General features: G+C 34.4%; 1 protein-coding gene across 1 annotated transcript; it reads left to right on the top strand.

Moving 5' to 3' along the window:
- The first annotated feature begins 8,843 nt into the window (after window positions 1-8,843).
- On the top strand, window positions 8,844-14,596 carry LOC127086328 (probable serine/threonine-protein kinase At1g54610). The gene is made up of 8 exons (XM_051027084.1): window positions 8,844-10,033; window positions 10,621-10,905; window positions 11,265-11,582; window positions 11,879-12,106; window positions 12,714-12,814; window positions 13,101-13,215; window positions 13,443-13,913; window positions 14,105-14,596. Exons 1-8 carry the CDS (start codon window positions 9,611-9,613, stop codon window positions 14,306-14,308), a joined length of 2,145 nt encoding a protein of 714 aa, XP_050883041.1. The 5' UTR covers window positions 8,844-9,610; the 3' UTR covers window positions 14,309-14,596.
- The last annotated feature ends 2,893 nt before the right edge of the window (window positions 14,597-17,489 follow it).

The raw sequence follows: 17,489 nt of genomic DNA, 5'->3' as shown, positions 1-17,489 counted from the left end.
TCCACATCTATGATGTTTTATTTTTTACTTTTTGGTTTTCTGAAAATGGTAATCGCAAAAAACATAAATAAATAATAATCTTCCATTTGCATAATATTTGGTCATAATTCACTTCTCTAAAATCAAAATATCAAATCATTATGTAGGTTGGTTCTCAAACCTATTGAATACAATGATCCTACTCCCTCTCTAAACTTTGATTTCCCTGTGTTTGAAGCTGAGGAAGAGATTGATGATAAAGAAGTATCTGATGAATTATCTTGTTTACTTGAGCATAAGGAAAAATCCATTCAGCCATTTGAAGAGCAGATTGAACTTGTCAACTTGGGTTCCGAAGATGATGTGAAGGAAGTCAAGATTGGGTCTCAATTGTGTTCAGAAGCTAAAAAGGGGTTGATTGATCTTCTTCGAGAATATTCAGATGTGTTTTCTTGGTCATATCAAGACATGCTTGAGTTGGATTCTGAGATTGTGGAGCATGGATTTTTGTTGAAGCCAGAATGCCCGTCGGTCAAGCAGAAGTTGAGAAGAACTCATCCTGACATGGCAGTTAAAATCAAAGAGGAAATGCAGGTGGTACATCCTTGATATGTTTACCCTAACCGGTAACAGATATTCTTCCCATTTCCCCGGGTGGTATATCCTTGATATGTTCATCCTAACCGATGACATATATTCTTCTTTTGAGTCTATCCTTGATATGTTCACTTTAGCCGGTGACGAATATTCTCTTTCTTTAGTCTTCTACCCAGTAATCGGTAGTTGTAAACCCTATTTGATTATTTTTCCCAACATGCTATTCTTACCCAGTAACCGGTAATGAATACACCTTTTTTTCCTCAGCGAGTCATCCTTGATATGTTTACCCTAACCGGTAATGGATGTCCCTCTATTAGAGTATATTATCTTCCTACCCAGTAACCGGTAATAGATAATATACTTCCGGTACTCCTATGTTGAAGTTCATTCTTCCCCACTTGAGTGTGAGTGCGTATTTCCTAAGTGAAGTCACCAATTCCCTATTTGGTACGAGTATTTTAGTTTTGTTCTGATTTACCCGTTTCCCCTGCAGATTATCCCTTATTCCCCAACCGAGTCTTTCCATTGATTTATTTTCATGGAATTCCCCTCGTGTTTCTAGTAGTTTTTAAGTCGTAGCCTGGCCTATGCACAACAGTTTATCCCCAGAGTCTCTGTCTCCTCAATGAGTTTTTCTTATGGAATGTATTATGCTTATGTGGACTTTCAGTCTCTCTGGATTCTTTTCCTTTGTGGCAATATTTTTCCCACAGAGATTATTTTTAACATTCATATCATATGTATCATGAGGTCTCTTAGGGACCAAAATTTATTTATATATGTTGTTATTTAAGTCCATTCTACTAAGTTGATACTAAGATTTTAACCTTCACATCCTCAGTTAGAATGTCCTTAAATAGGGGCAGTTGTAAGACCCCAATTTTGACCCTAAGACTCCTCATGCTATCTCATCATGTGCATTGGCTTTGGGATCACACCTTGGCATCCTCCGTACCCCTCATTCATTGGGTTTGAATTGGGAGAGATCACCAAGCACATTTAGTTGTATCATACTTTGTTTTTCATTATTTACTAACCAAAATATCAAAAATATGTCAATGTATAGTTTGTTGCTTTTGTAGGTAGTGTGTGTGTCCACCAATGCCTCTTCAAGCTCATATATAGGGTTTAAGACCCTCAATTCAAGGATGTCAATCAATAAATGGTTCACAATGACTCTAGACATCATATATGGATCCCTATAGTCTTCACATATCATTTTGATAAAAAAATCATCAAGAGTTTGAAGCTTGTTTAACTTGGAAGCCCTAATTCATCTGGGTATCTTGTGAGACTTCCTCAACAAGTTTCTTCATCATTTGATCAAATATTTCAAGGAATACCTCATATTACTTCATCTTACACATATATGATCCTCCATGAGTCCCAAAGATCAAGAGAATTTCAAGTTTGCGAGATGGTTCATGATGGTTGACCAGAGAAAGTCAACTAGTCAAAACTGGGGTTCCCTAGACCCTATCTCCTACAATATTTGTCATATGAAAATTATTCCAAGAGAAACATTACTCCTTATGACATTAAAAACAACTTTCATATTGAAGTCAAGAGCTATTTTTTATTGGAAAGTCATTTTTTATGGTGAAAGATTATAGGTCATTTTGTCTGAACCCTAGTTATGAGGTCAACTTCCAAGGACCATAACTTGCTTACTTTTTATGATATGAAATCCATTAAAGTTACATGATCAAATTCAAGATTCCCTCTCTAACTTTCATGTTTGGAATAATTTCAAATTCAACTTGAAAATGCATGTGCCAAGAGGAAACATTATAGGTCATTTTGGGTCATTACCATTGAACAAGTAATTTTCCTCAACTTTTAAAAATGCATACATCCTTCATGCCAAATCCAAATGAGGTCAAATTGGTGACCAAATTTAATAGGTTTGAAAGAGTTACAACTTTTATGAAGGAACTTTTTACATTTGAAGTCCATAGAAAAAGTTATTCAAGGTGGAAGAAGTGAGCATTGGACTTGGTACTTAGAAAATTTTCAAATATGTTTGATTTTCCAAACTTTCACCTCAAAATTTATCATGATCCAATATTCAAATAGAAAAGTGTTCAACACGGAAGTTGTTCCCCTTGATCTCACCTTTCGAAAAAGTCCAAGATCACCCCATTTGGATCAAAATTGAGGGACTTTCTCATGGCTCATTTGTTGGATTTGTTTTGGCAAGTTTTTGATTCAAATGATCATTCCTCCTTGCATGCTTCCATGAGATGACCTCATTACTCTTGGTGCACGAATTGAAGTTGGATTACATCATTCTTTAGGCCCAAATCATTGTCCATACATCCATGCACATTAGTTTCCAATTTTAGCAATTTTTCAAGTGGTGGAAAATCAATTCCCTTGCCTATTTAAACAAGCTCATGACCTCAGAAATCACAACAACACCTTGCCCAAGCTTTTCCAGAAGATCTCAGACCCTCACACCATAGAATTCCTTGAAGATTTCTTCGAAATTGAGATTAAATTTCACCTTCTATTTTGAAGTTCAAACTCCAACGATTCATTGTCTTTTCCATCTCAATTGATTACTACAAGCAAGAGGAGGAAGAATCAAGCAAATCCAGATTAAAGATCAAGCTGAATTGAAGCTACTCGAAGGTGAAATTTAAAAAACTTCTCTTCTTCGATTTTCCCTCATTTTCTCAATTATTTTGATTGATTTTTGGTTGGCTGAAGTCCTACCAATGTAGGCAACAAGATTAAGTTGCTTTGAGGTCAAATCGAAGCAACTCAACTCATGATCCTCAAAATTCAAATCCCTGTATCTTTTTATATAATTGGAATTGGAGAAAATTGAGGCTAAATTCGAGCTCCTGAGCATTTTATCTTTGAATTAGTATCCTTATTTTTCATTTTTCATTAAGTTGAGGTTGGACTAGTCCGGTGGTGGTCACCGGAGAAGATGACCGGAGCTAGGGCTCTGATGGTGCGTTGGCAATGCCCAAGCCACTTGATCTGGTTCAAACGTTTTAATCTTGAGTGTTCATTCTAATTATCACGCGTACATTGCATTGACTAAGGCACATGGTGGAACACGCGTGTGTGGCCATCAGATCTGCCACCTCAATTAATGAGGGAGATCTGATGGCCCTTGTTTTTTTGGATTTCTTTTTATTTTCTGATTTTATGTTTAATTGCTTATTTTGTTTAATTCATAATAATTTTATTTTTAATCCAAAAAATATGGGACTTTCACCAAAAATCTTTAAATATTTTTCTATTTCATTTTCTGAATTAAAATTGTTTTTCGGATTAATTTTGATATTTTTCATAAATTAAATGATTTTGTGCATATTTTTAATAGTTTAAAAATACTTATGACTTTTCAAAAATGATGAATTTTTTTATCTAAGGTCCTTTGACCTTGTTTGACCTAGGATAAATCTCTTGGTCATTTATTTGGTGTTTTGAAGAGATTTTAGGTTTTGACCAAATTAAATTGAATTTTAATGTTTTTTTAATTTGATTTTTAATTGGTTAATTGTGTAAAAATTATGTTGAGCCATTTTTATGGTCTTGTGATGTTTGACTATTTGTTTGGGCCTTGGTCAAGGTTGATTTGACTTTTGTTGAATTAAAATCATTGGATTTAGGGGATTGATGAAATGTACATTTCATCTTCTAAAATGAATGAATGATTTTAATTTGATAAAATTCCTCCCATGATCAATTTGTATTTCTCTCTTTCCCATCCCCCTTCATATTCATCCCTATTCTTTCTCATCCCTTTCATTGACCAATGAAATCTCAAATATCTTAAGGCTAATTGGTTCATCAATGACCTTGTGTCAGATGAACCAATACAAGTATGGATGAGATAGGTCCAACCCTCTTGATCTTTTCTTTTAGTATGTGGTATGTTTTAGGAGTTTGGTTCATTATACCAAATCTCTAACATGCATTAACACCTAAATTTTTATTGCCCAACCTCAGATAGTTGTGACTTCTACACAAGTCCAATTACGATTGCTTAACATAGAGCTAAATTTGACCCTAAAGGCATATCATTCTAGTAAGTGAGATTGTAAGTCTCCCATACTTCATGGTATTGTATGGAGACTTGGCCTTTTTCCCTTCTCATAGAAGATATCTTGGTTCAAGGATCCATACTTGTGAATGGATGATTGAGTGTTCTCCAAATAATAACTTAATCAATTAAAAAAGCAAAAACACCACTAACATTAAACTAATCTTGACTAACATTTGACTAACTCTTATTAATATTGTTTTACTTTCAAGTCATTTAATTTATGCAATCTAATCTTCAGTCATTTATCATTCATTTCCATTTCCATTTTATCAAACTTGTTTATGTTTATGCCATTTTCAATTTGCTCATTTAAGCCATATCTTGTGATTGTATATATTTGTTTATGCATTTTGATTTTGTTTGTGGTCTTAGGACCTTAAAATACTTAATAAACAACAAAAACCCTAAAAAATGTTTGGTGGATTGTTGATCTTGATCTAAACTTTTAGACTTAGGATTAGGCAACATTCCATATGCAAAAAGGACTTGGCCAATGCCAACATTCTGAGACCAATCTATTGTGAACAAAGCCTTCATCTGATGCAAGTATTGGGATTTATTTGAACTCATCTATCACTTTGTCTTGGTGGAAACTGTTATTTTGACCTTGTGTCTAATGCTTTATTCTGAGTTGATCAAGGAATATTTCATCTGATACATGAGAAGACAAAGAAGACTGCTAGCTATGCGATTTGCTTGCTTGGATGTGGCTATCTTTATTTGATGCCTTGATCTTCTTGATGTTTGGATATTGCTATTTGCTTATTGATTATTGCTTGATTCAAAGTCCAAAGGGAAATTGGGTTTTCTACATGACATACTTGTTTGTTGGATTGCATTCCATTGGTCAGATCTTTTCAACTCTTAACTTTTAATTTTATGCTTAGGATAGCCTTTTCATCTTCTCCCATTTCTTAAATTTCAAAATCTCTCCCTCTTTTCAAAAACTTTCTTTGTTTGTGATTTCAAACTTAGACATGTTTAATGATTAGAAACTCTTACCTTATGCCATTGAATTTTCAAACTCTTTCTTAAATCAAATTTGTAAATAAATTTAATCATATTGACTTAAAATTTCAAAAGACAAAAAGAACTAACAACCTCATTCGAAATTTTGGCCCCCTTATGCCCCCTTCATCTAAACATTTGTTAAAAGAAATCCATCCACTTTGAAATTATTACCATGAACTACTAGGTTTTGATCCCTAATCTTTATGTTGGTACGTAGGCACAAGTCCGAAGATCTTGTCAAACACAAAAATATAATAAATGAATACTTTTCCCATCCCCACATTCTATTTTTCCCCAAACATCATTTATACCAAAAACACATACACACATAAAAAAGGCTCCCTAGAAGTACCTAGGACACTTTGGGTGCTAACACATTCCCTCTGTGTAACCAACCCCCTTACATGTAATCTCTGACATTTTATTAATTTTGATTTGAAAACTTCTTATCTTTGGGTTTTGTTTGTACTTTTCCCTTTTCCTTTGGAAACAATAAAAGCGGGATGTCGACTCTGATTTTATTTACGTTAAGCTTATCCATAGCTTGATGGTCATGAATTTATCGCTACACCCGTTAATAGGTCTCTGACCTTAATTCGTTGATGTCCGTCTCCTTTGGGGTGAGTTTGTCTCAACTCCAACAGGGTTGTTCACAATGACTCTGTTGCCTCATGTGGGGGCATTCTCCGTGGCAACCAAGAAGATTGGCTTGGTGGTTTTCATAAACATATAGGTATTTGTAACAACATTTCGACTGAATTTTGAGGTGTTCTCACTGGTTTGGATCTTGCTCAAAAGAGAGGCTTCAAGAAATTTTTGGTCCAAGTTGATAACATTTATGTTATTTCTGCGCTATAAAGAATGTCGCTGCCTCAATAACAATGTGTGACTTTGGCTAGGCATATTCTTCAGAACCTGCATCATTTTGAAGAAGTTCAGTTCATAAATATTTTTAGAGAAGCAAATCAGTGTGATGAGTATTTAGATAAACTGAATTTGCATAACATTGTTGATTGTGTCTGGTTGATACTTATCTGATATGATTGAGGCGTCTTTTTAGTTTAAATTGGACCAGGTTATTTGTTAGGCTTGTTGCCTAGTTTCTCCTTTTTGGGGCCTTTGGCCCTCCCATTCTACAATTTTTTTTTTCTTTATTTTATAAAGTTGATTTTTTTAGATATAAACATTTATAGATAAAGTGTCTTATGGAACTCTATTTCAAGGTATTTACATAAATAACAAGGTTGAAAAACATCCATCTCTTTGATGTTTGAGTTTGATACTAAACACATGTTGATTTCTTCATTTTCTATTTTTGAGAATGATCTTGTATGTACTTGCTTAATTTGTTTGAAATTCATTAACTAATTTTCATCCTCAACTTGTTGGTGTGTCGTTGATGCTTCATCTTTCTCTTTTATTATTATTTTTTTAATATTTCAATTAGAACATACTAGGTTACTTGTGAATTCATTTGTATGTACACACTTTGTTGATTTTGACATTTTTTCCTGAATCTTTTCCACTTCAACTATTAAGTTTTCTAAACTTAGAGACAAAACTTTGATGTCAATTGAAGTATATGTTTAGCTTAGTAAAATCAACACCTCTTATGAAATTCTTAGAGAAGAGAAGTTAATGTAAATCTAAAATAATATTTAATTGTTGTGTGTGAGTGTGATTGACAATGCAATAAATAAAAATAGTAGAGTTTAAAAGATATCACACAGGATATTTATATTGATTCATTTAAGTGGCTACTTTAACCTTCACAGTTCGTGGGATTTCTTTATTGAGGATTGAAAACTTTTCTTTTTGTGTGCATCTTTTCAAATATGTATTTTTCTTAACATCACCTTGCTTACAACAATGATTAATATAACTTCAACGAGCTTGCAAAATTACATACAAGTTTTGTATTAACTTAAGCATATAAGTTCTTTGAGAAGATTTTGTGAGAATCAAAGTAAAACTAAAAGTTCACCGTATACTAGTGACTTGTTTGTAGTTTGTTCTTTGATGAATGATGTTTTGATTCTATTTTGGAATGAATTTGCGGGAGAATAAAGAATAGATAATCTTAGATATTTTTGCTCTTTTATATTTTCTTTCTGCTTGTATTAAAACACCACACTTTGAAATGAGAGTATGTTATGCGTTATATATAAGTTTTGATCTTCTACAGAGATATTGCAATGTTGAAAGAATGCATTGAGCCATGACAAAACAAGTATTCTAAAAAATGTCATTTATGTTCTGATAAAGAGTTAACGAATACGACTTCTCGTATATGAATATAAAATGCCTTGCTCCTACCTCGAAACTTGACTTTTTAAATCGACTTTTACCATTGTTTTTGCATTTTATGACGTAAAATACACAATGTATAATCACATCACTATTTTATAATGCTTTTCACTTTAGCTGGCATTCAAGTAATATCTCTTTGTATCCTTAGATTTGTATCGTCGACTTTTATATAGTCAAATATATTCTCTATTTTGCTTCCCATTTTAAGAAGTACTATTCTTTTTAACAATCATAATATCAATATAGTATCTCAACAAAGAATAAATTAACATGTCCTACTTATTTCTATTCAGTAACACACATCAAATCATAAATAAGATTAATATGTTAATTATATTTACACAATAGCTTGTTATCTTTAAAACACTAAAAATATTTTTCCCTTAACAACAGTAACTTATACTCTAAAGACATACGTTAAGAAACCCACAAATATAAAGATTATATTTAAAAATAAAAATAATTTTTTTAAAATAAAATTAATGCACAATATTCAAAATAAAGTTTAAACATTTAATTTTAATTTGTATCCATCCATACACCAAATTAACCATACTAAGAGTCATGCTAACTTGTACTATCATTAAAATAAAAGTTAGCCTTGCATTAAAATCATGCTAACTTTGTACCCTAACTACATGCTAAAAACTTACAAATAAAAAGTTAATATTAAAAACCAATAAAATATTTATTATTACAAAGTTTCTATATTTAATTTTTAAATTGTGAATCCAAAATCTTGATAATAATGTTTTTTTTGGCGCGTGAAGATGTAGTAGTAGGAAAGAAGAACGTGCTGATGCGCTGGGTCACAGAAAGCTGCACTGCAGGGGACACTCTCTTCGCAACATAAATATGCGCCGCGACAACATTTAATATTCATTTTTTCTTTTCCTTTTTCTTTTACATAATATTATTATTATTTTTTTTACTACGTTATAGTAGTTAGTTCCATTTCTTCATCTTCCTTAACACTCTCCCACGCTTCTCTCAATCCTCTTTGCCCTAGATCCATGCTTTCTTTCTTCAACCTCTTCATCTTTTTTCAACTTCCTATTTTACCCCTTTCTCTTTAACCTACATATACAACTCACACAACCTTCAAATTCTCATTTTCACCTGGTTTTTCAAGAGGATCTGGTTGTTGTAAAGCTGTAAATTACAAGTCTTTGCTATATTCTGCATTAGTTTTTCACTTGTGAAATTGTTGTACTGTGCAATTAACTCTCATTTCTAGTTTGTTTTTTGGTTTAACTGGGTAGAGTATAAATTAATGTTTTTTTTTAGATTTATGTGGTTTGATTTGTTGAACTTGAGTCTTTTGTAGCTGGTTAGGTTTATGTATTTTATTGAGTTTTTTTAGGGTTTTGTCTTGTGTTTAGTGATTTGTGACCAAATTTTAGATGAGATGAGATTGTGGATACTATTGTATTTGTAGCTAACATTGTGTACTTTCTCATAAAAAAATAGTTTACTTTTATATTTGGGTGATATTTAAAGAAGGGTTATTGCTTAATTTGGTTGTTATTTATAGTTGTGAGTACTAATGAAGAGTATAATAGGATAGGATATTGGGAATGCTATTGAGGGGTTGGAATTGATATTAGAGTTTGGTTTTGTGGGAAAGGGTGATTTTTGGGGATAATGGGCTGCATGTGTTGCAAGCCTTCTGCAATTGAGGATAGTAATGAGAGTCCGAGGGAGCGTTTGTCGAACAAAGCTGTTGTTGAATCGCGTGTGTCTAGTAGAGGGACTTCCTCGAGGAGGGAGGAAGTGTATAGGGTGAAGGATAGAGGTGATAGTAACAATGATGCAAGGACGGCATTGATTGATAAGCAAGGACAAGGGAATGGGTCGGTTAGAGTTCATGGTGATAATTTTGAAAGGAAGAGGGAGAAAATGGAGTATGTTGTTGCTGCTCAACATCCAGGGATTGGTACTGTTCCGAAAGCTATGGAAGGGGAACATGTTGCGGCTGGATGGCCGTCATGGCTGGCTGCTGTTGCCGGTGAAGCAATCAAGGGATGGCTGCCACGACGTGCAGATTCTTTTGAGAAATTAGATAAAGTATGATACTCTCTATCATCTATCTCTCTGCTTAACTTACACTGTGATAATACTTTTTGGATTGATGCAGATAACCTATTTTACCTTTGCTTTTTTGTTACATTTGCAATGGCCAATAGTGTTTTGATTTAAATGTTAAAAATATATCAATTTCATATTCTTTAGTTGTTTAATGTTAACTTTTCCTAATCTTTTTGCCTCCTTTTATCATTCAATTTTCTACATTGCAAAATCTACTTTATACCTATGGTGGCAATTGAATTCGAAATGTTAATGGCGAGAAACCAATATAGGGCTCGTCTACTTGTTGCTTTTAAATATTTCTGCAGAAGTACTGTCAATCATGGATCACAGAAAACAACGATTTGTTCAAATTCTGTTACACTACAATACTAGCGTGCCACTATTTGACAACCCTTAGCGCATCATGGAACAATAGCGATTTATTCAAATTCTAGTATAGCTGCTATTTAACAACACTGTTCTACATTTACCTGTTCTACTTGATTTCTTATTATGCCAATGTGAAAACTACCTTCTGTAGCTGTTTTGTCACAAATGATAAATATTTCCTCTCTGATTTGCAGATTGGTCAGGGAACTTATAGTAATGTTTATAGAGCCCGTGATCTTGAACAAAGGAAGATTGTTGCTTTGAAAAAAGTGAGGTTTGATAATCTTGAGCCCGAGAGTGTTCGCTTCATGGCAAGGGAAATTCACATTCTACGTAGGCTTGATCATCCAAATGTCATTAAGCTGGAAGGCTTGGTCACATCAAGGATGTCGTGCAGTTTATACCTTGTGTTTGAGTACATGGAGCATGACTTGGCTGGGCTTGCATCACATCCTGGACTCAAGTTTACAGAATCACAGGTAATTTCGATAGCTTCTTGTTTTTCATTTCTCTCTGCATTTTACTGGAAATGTAACCTATCACATGTTGCTGCCACTAATTATTCTTTAATGTGATATTCAACCATTTTATTTTTTCCTTTTTTTTTAAAATTTCTTCTATTTGTATTTATTATATAAGCTTATTCTTGCATGTAGAACTTCCTACTTACTTCCAAAACAAATTAGCTGAAATTTAATTTCTTTTGTTTTTCTAAAATAAATGGAAGAAACTAAGTTCAAGAATTAAATTTCCACTGATGACTAACAGAATTATATGATTTAATTTGTTTTTCTTTTTGTTTTTAAGACAGATTTAATTTGTCATTGGAACTTGGCAGGTTAAATGTTACATGCAGCAACTTTTACGTGGTCTTGATCACTGCCACAGCCGTGGTGTGCTGCACCGTGACATTAAGGGTTCCAATCTCTTGATTGACAACAATGGAGTATTGAAAATTGCAGACTTTGGTTTGGCGAGCTTTTTTGATCCCAATCTAAATCAGCCACTCACAAGCCGAGTTGTAACTCTTTGGTATAGGCCACCTGAGCTTTTACTTGGAGCTACTTACTATGCCACTGCTGTAGATTTATGGAGTACAGGTTGCATACTTGCCGAGCTGTATGCTGGCAAGCCTATAATGCCTGGTAGAACTGAGGTATGTCCACTTAGATATTCCCATTCAAATTTTGTATTTTATCATTTTCTTCATTTCATCTGTTAAAGTTGACTAAGGTTTATTGTGAATAGATTAATGACTAGTATATTACACATTGTGGCTTTTCAAAATTCATCCAACCAATTAAGACGTGTTAATAATAAACTATTGGTAGTTGTTGAAAATACACCAATCTATAAATATTATGTTATTTACAATTTACTAGTTCTTTTATGGTTTTGTGCATGAAACTTGACTCTAATAAAATGATTTGAAACTACAATTTTTTCTTGTAGGTGGAGCAATTACATAAAATTTTTAAACTTTGTGGTTCGCCTTCCGAGGACTATTGGAGAAAATCAAAATTGCCTCATGCAACAATATTTAAGCCTCAACAACCCTACAGGCGTTGTGTTGCTGAAACATTCAAGGACTTTCCGGCACCTGCAATAGAACTGATAGAGACACTCTTGTCCATAGACCCTGCTGATCGTGGAACTTCAGCATCTGCTTTGATGAGTGAGGTGTGAAATTATTGTGCAACCTTTATATTGTTTAATCTTTTCTTTCAATGAAATGGTACATATAAACAGTGGATGCTGGTGTTATCAAAAACATCAATTTAACTTAATTTACAAATGTAGGTTTTGTGTGCATCTGAAAAAGCAATTCTAGATTATTTTGATTTCATATTGGTGCATATATATGTTTGTTATAAACAAAGTTTAATGACTATGCACTGACCATGTCAAAAAGGTTTTTACATATTCATCCAATCATATATCATTAGGAAGATATTTGTTGAGATATTTTACGAAGAGATAAAGCAGTATTTTACGAAGAGATAAAACTAAGTGGCTACATGATGAGATATGATTTGATGACTCTAAAACTTTTTAAACTGTCAATGTATAGTCATAAACCTCAAACAAATCTATGCTCTTGTATTGTCTTATTATCATGTGTATTCATAAAAATTACCATGTATATCAGCAAAAGTTGTGTTTACAGTATCTCTTAATTGTTAGTATGCATAAAGTGAAGATTTGCACTGCTTCTTGGTCGGAGAATATTGTTTTCAAACTTCAGCATGCATTGCTGATGACTATCTCCTTTTATTTTACAATTCAGTTCTTCTCAATAAAGCCTCTACCATGTGATCCTTCAAGCCTGCCAAAGTATCCTCCTAGCAAAGAATTTGATGCTAAAGTACGGGATGAAGAAGCTAGACGGTAAGTGTTCAAATTTGTCTGACTATGCATTGGAGTATAGTGTTAACTTACAAGCATCCATTCCACTATTTTTTGATAATGTATATTAAAATAATTTCATTCATAGCATAATGGTGTATATATGTTATCAATATATCAAGCCGAATTATATCTGGTTCTAAAAATCTGACTGATGCTTGGTAGTTCTACTGAAGTGTTAGCTTAGGTTTTTGGGCTCCTTGTCCCTGAGGGCTGCTAAAGTTTAGTGTAAGAATTTTGTTTATAGTTTTGTTCATTATTTTTTTAGACAAGGGGCAACAGGAAGCAAAGGCCAGAGACATGATCCTGAGAGAAGAGGTGTAAGAGAATCTCGGGCTGTACCTGCACCCGATGCCAATGCTGAACTAGTGGTGTCAATGCAGGTAAAATCATTTTTAACTCCGATACTAACCTAACTTGGTCGCAGTGATTTGTTATTGCTGTTTATGTATGATATTGTTCTGTCTACTGAGGTTAATCAACCTTTCAAATGTACGTGTTTTGAATAAACACCATGATCAGTTAGCCCTTTCATCTTTCAAGTGCATCATTCAATTTTCACCCCATCTGTTTTTCTTACGTTGAAAACAATATATATATTTTTTAACAGAAGAGACAAGGTCAGAACTATTCTCAAAGTAGGAGTGAGAAGTTTAACCCTCATCCTGAAGAAGCTGCTTCTGGATTTCCTATTGAACCCCCTAGACCATCACAAGTTGCAGAAGCAAGTGTTGATCCCCAAGCAAATCAACATAAAAGAGCCTCACATTCAGGTCCACTTACTCACCGTGCTGCTTGGGCGAAAGCTGGGAAGAACCAGGATGATGCTCCAAAGATTTCAGTGGGCGGCGACTTATCTACAATCTCGGGCTTAGTTGCAGCCAGGAGGAGTATGCTGTCTGACGATCGTAGAGAAAGTTCTGGATCATCACAAGTGGAGGCTCCAAAACTAATTACTAGGTTCCCAGGTTCCTTCAAAGAGGCCTCTGAATCATTGATGCAACAAAATCAAAATCAGAAGCATCATGTACATGCTTCACAAAAGGAAGAAGCAAAAGGCAACAACAAAGACCCAAATGTTGTAAGTAGTTGGATTTTCTCCATCTCCTACCTTCTCTCTTCATATATATATATATATATACAATTTGTTTCTATGTTTTGTTGTTTTCGGGTCTCTTTGGTTTGAGAAAAATGGCTTCTATTTTCATTTATGGGTTTCAGTTTTAGGTCCTATATTTGGATAAACAACTTAATTAAATGCTTATGCTGCAGGCTGGTTATGGTTCAAAAGGTTATAAAATTCATTATTCTGGTCCATTGCTAGTTCCATCAAGCAACATGGACCAGATGTTGAAAGACCACGACCGCCAAATTCAAGAAGCGGTCAGAAGAGCACGTCTAGACAAGGCAAAAATGCGAAGACTCCAAGCTGAAGGGAACCAGATAAGCAATTCATTATTTGTTTCCGGCCGTTGAGTTGTAGAATTAGATGCAGCAAAAAAGCATCTTCATTAAGATTAAGAATACATTTTTATTTTTTCCCTTTTTCCTTGTAATTATTCCTTCAGATCAATGTCCCCCTTGGCCATATGTTAGGTAACTCCATAGCTCATCAGATCTATTTTATCTCCACTTACAGATGCAATTTGTATGGCCTCTTGTAAAGCTTTTAACAACCTTGAGCTTAAGAATATTGGGGGACAATGTCTTCCTTATGTTTAACTTATGATAAAAGTAATTAATCATTATTGGGAAGGTGACTAAGTATGTATGTGTATGCATTCTTCTCTTTGTTTTATGATGCATTATTATTGCTTTAGCATTGTGGTAGGTACATGGTTTGCCTCTAAAGCCAAATTCTGGTTTGGTACACTTACCATTCTGTGTTTGCTTTCCAAAGCTATTAGATGCTTACAATTATGCATCACAGAATCTTTCGAGGGTTACTTGTTATTTTTGCATAAATAAATAATTTGCTTCTTACTGTTTTTAATGATATCTATTCTATAATAAACATAGAAATAAAAATGTGGTCGGAGGTTAGATTCTATCAGAATGGTCACAATTAAGTCCTTTGACAAAAAAAAACCCAAAGGTAGGAAGACTTGAGATCTGAGAGTTGTCTTTTCAAAGTTTTAGGTGCGAATTTTGTTAAGTGTTAATAATTTGGGATTTTTTCCCCACCCCTGATAGGTTCTCCCTGACCCCCCATGAAAAGTAATTCTTTTTTTAGTTTTTGAAGATCTCGAACGAGTTTAATTTATATATAATGTGCAAACATATCTCTCTTCTCCTTCATTTTTCAGAAACATTTCAAAAAATTTCCATTGTGGAGTTCGTGAGCTATTCTTTCCGTCCATTTTTTAAGAATCAACACTACTTATACTTAAAGCTTTTCAATCCCAATTCGCTATATTCAATATTTTTCCACAATTCTTTTTTTGAATAAGTTTCTTATTGAACTTTTTTTTTATAGTTTTGATTTATGTATTAGGTAAAATAGCTTGTTCTAAATGCATTAGGTAGTAGTCATATTAGAATAGGCAACTGATAGAGACATGCAATCTCATTTGGTTGCATTTAGGTAGATTATGACATAATTGACGCGTGTTTATGCATTTGTTGAGAAAAACAAACTTATTTGGATATGCATCTCCGAAAACATATGCATCTCCGTAAATGTGTTGTCTAGTTTTCGGAGATGCATATCCAAAAAGTGTTTTGAATGCAAACTGATGTCATTTTCTAATTTCCCCCGAAAGAATGGTTGCAAACGACCCTGACAAATTGAGACTCGGTCGTGAAACCCAACACTCGTCCGTTTGACGTGAGAGGGCTAGACATGAGAATAAGTAGGTCAGGGCTAGACGGGGAACAATCCCCAGGCTTCATGGCGTGAACGCATTGACTTCTAGGAGTTGCCTGTCTCACGAGTCCCCATTCTAGGGGCACGTCTCCCTTGCTCATGAAGACCGGGATGCACATGAAGCTCCTGAGGCTTATGCATAGGAAGCTCATGCTGCACATGCTGGTGTCCTTGTAGAGGGTTATTTAGGAAGGCCATATGACACCTCCTTACTGATATACTATATAGATCATGTTGTTGGGCATGTATGGACCAAAGAGGCATATTTGTTAATGGTTGACATTTATAAGTTTTATACAAATTTCCAGCGACTGATATTGCTATACTTTTTTAACAGGAGCGTGAATGTTTGAAGTCTATTAACCACAATAGAACTTTTTTGCAGCTTTATCAGCCTGAGGCTGATTGGTTCAAGAGTGTCTTCCGATACTCTAGTCTTCCAGGTCTGTGTTGCTCCAGGTACAAGACCATTAGCCATGACATGCATAGGGCTTTTGTTGAGAGATGACATAAAGAAACGTCATCTTTCCACTTTCCCATTGGCGGGATGGAGATTACACTAGATGGCATCACTTGCCTTCTACATCTTCCCATCAGGGAAAGTTACTTGATCATTACATGATCAAATGTGATGAAGCCCAGGAGATGATGGTCATTTATTTAGGGCTGATCCAGTTGATGCCATGATGCAGTGTGAGAGCACCAAAGGTGCTCATGCCAAATTTTCATACTTGAAGAAGCTATATGAAGAAAACTTGGAGTTCACTCATGATGTCGACGTCGATGATCTACAGATTGCCTACCACTAGGAGTGTGCTTTGAGGTGTTTCCTCCTATTCTTGGCTGACATATCCATGTTTGTGGACAAAAGTGCAACCTATGTCATTGTGGCATACCTTAAGTACTTCATCGATTTGTCACCATTCACGAGTGGAACTAATGGGCCACCTGTTTGGTATACCTGTACTCCAAGTTGAGGGAAGATTGTCTTTGGACGACAAGGAAAATGACAGACTGCTGCACCCTACTGGCGGTAATTTCCATAACTACTAATAATTTGAAAAACACTTTTTTAAACTTTGTTACTAATATGTTTTCTTATTCATTTTCAGGGATGGATCCTACCCCACATTCACCGCATACACTTTGTATTTTGAGAGGTTTTAGTATTATTTTTCATACGTTGAGAATAATGTTTGTAATATTATGAGATGTTTTTTAAATAGGTTAATATGTATTTTTTCCATTGTCGTATATGCGGGTTCTTGTTGGGTCATGAGGAGGAACATCAACACTGGGCTAAGAGCAACACACAAGTGAGAGAGACACCACATATTCACCCAAAATCTTAAGGTGATAGGTCTGTGGATTCTCCCACTTATAAATGCTCAAGTCTCTACATTTATAATCAATATGGGACTCCAACTCACAATTGACTTATTATTCTTAACACCCCCTCAAGTGTTAGTTCACAATGTTTCCCCTCAAATATAAACTCTTTTGTCCACACACGCTTGTACCGCCGTTGACACATCTTCTTGGGCATTTCGATACACCTTTTCCCTAGGCATTTTGATTTCAATGGGACACCTCTTCCTAGGCATTTCGATACAAGTAAGCCGATTTCTTTATTCGAACTAAAGCTCATGATACCATTTGTTGGGTCATGAGGATGATCATCAACATTGGGTCAAGAGTAACACACAAGTGAGAGAGACACCACATATTCACTAAAACCTTAAGGTGATATATATGAGGAGGAACATCAACCTTGGACTAAGAAAAACACAC

This window comes from Lathyrus oleraceus, chromosome 5, assembly GCF_024323335.1.
Source record: "Lathyrus oleraceus cultivar Zhongwan6 chromosome 5, CAAS_Psat_ZW6_1.0, whole genome shotgun sequence".
NCBI lineage: Eukaryota > Viridiplantae > Streptophyta > Magnoliopsida > Fabales > Fabaceae > Lathyrus > Lathyrus oleraceus.
Note: the sequence above shows the minus strand (reverse complement) of the source record. Positions and strands in the feature narration are given on the sequence as shown.

Coding starts and splice junctions, on each gene's coding strand:
- LOC127086328 (XM_051027084.1), top strand. CDS start 9,611: ATGGGCTGCATGTGTTGCAAGCCTTCTGCAATTGAGGATAGTAATGAG. Junction 10,034..10,620: donor CTTTTGAGAAATTAGATAAA/GTATGATACTCT, acceptor TCTGATTTGCAG/ATTGGTCAGGGAACTTATAG. Junction 13,216..13,442: donor AACTAGTGGTGTCAATGCAG/GTAAAATCATTT, acceptor ATTTTTTAACAG/AAGAGACAAGGTCAGAACTA.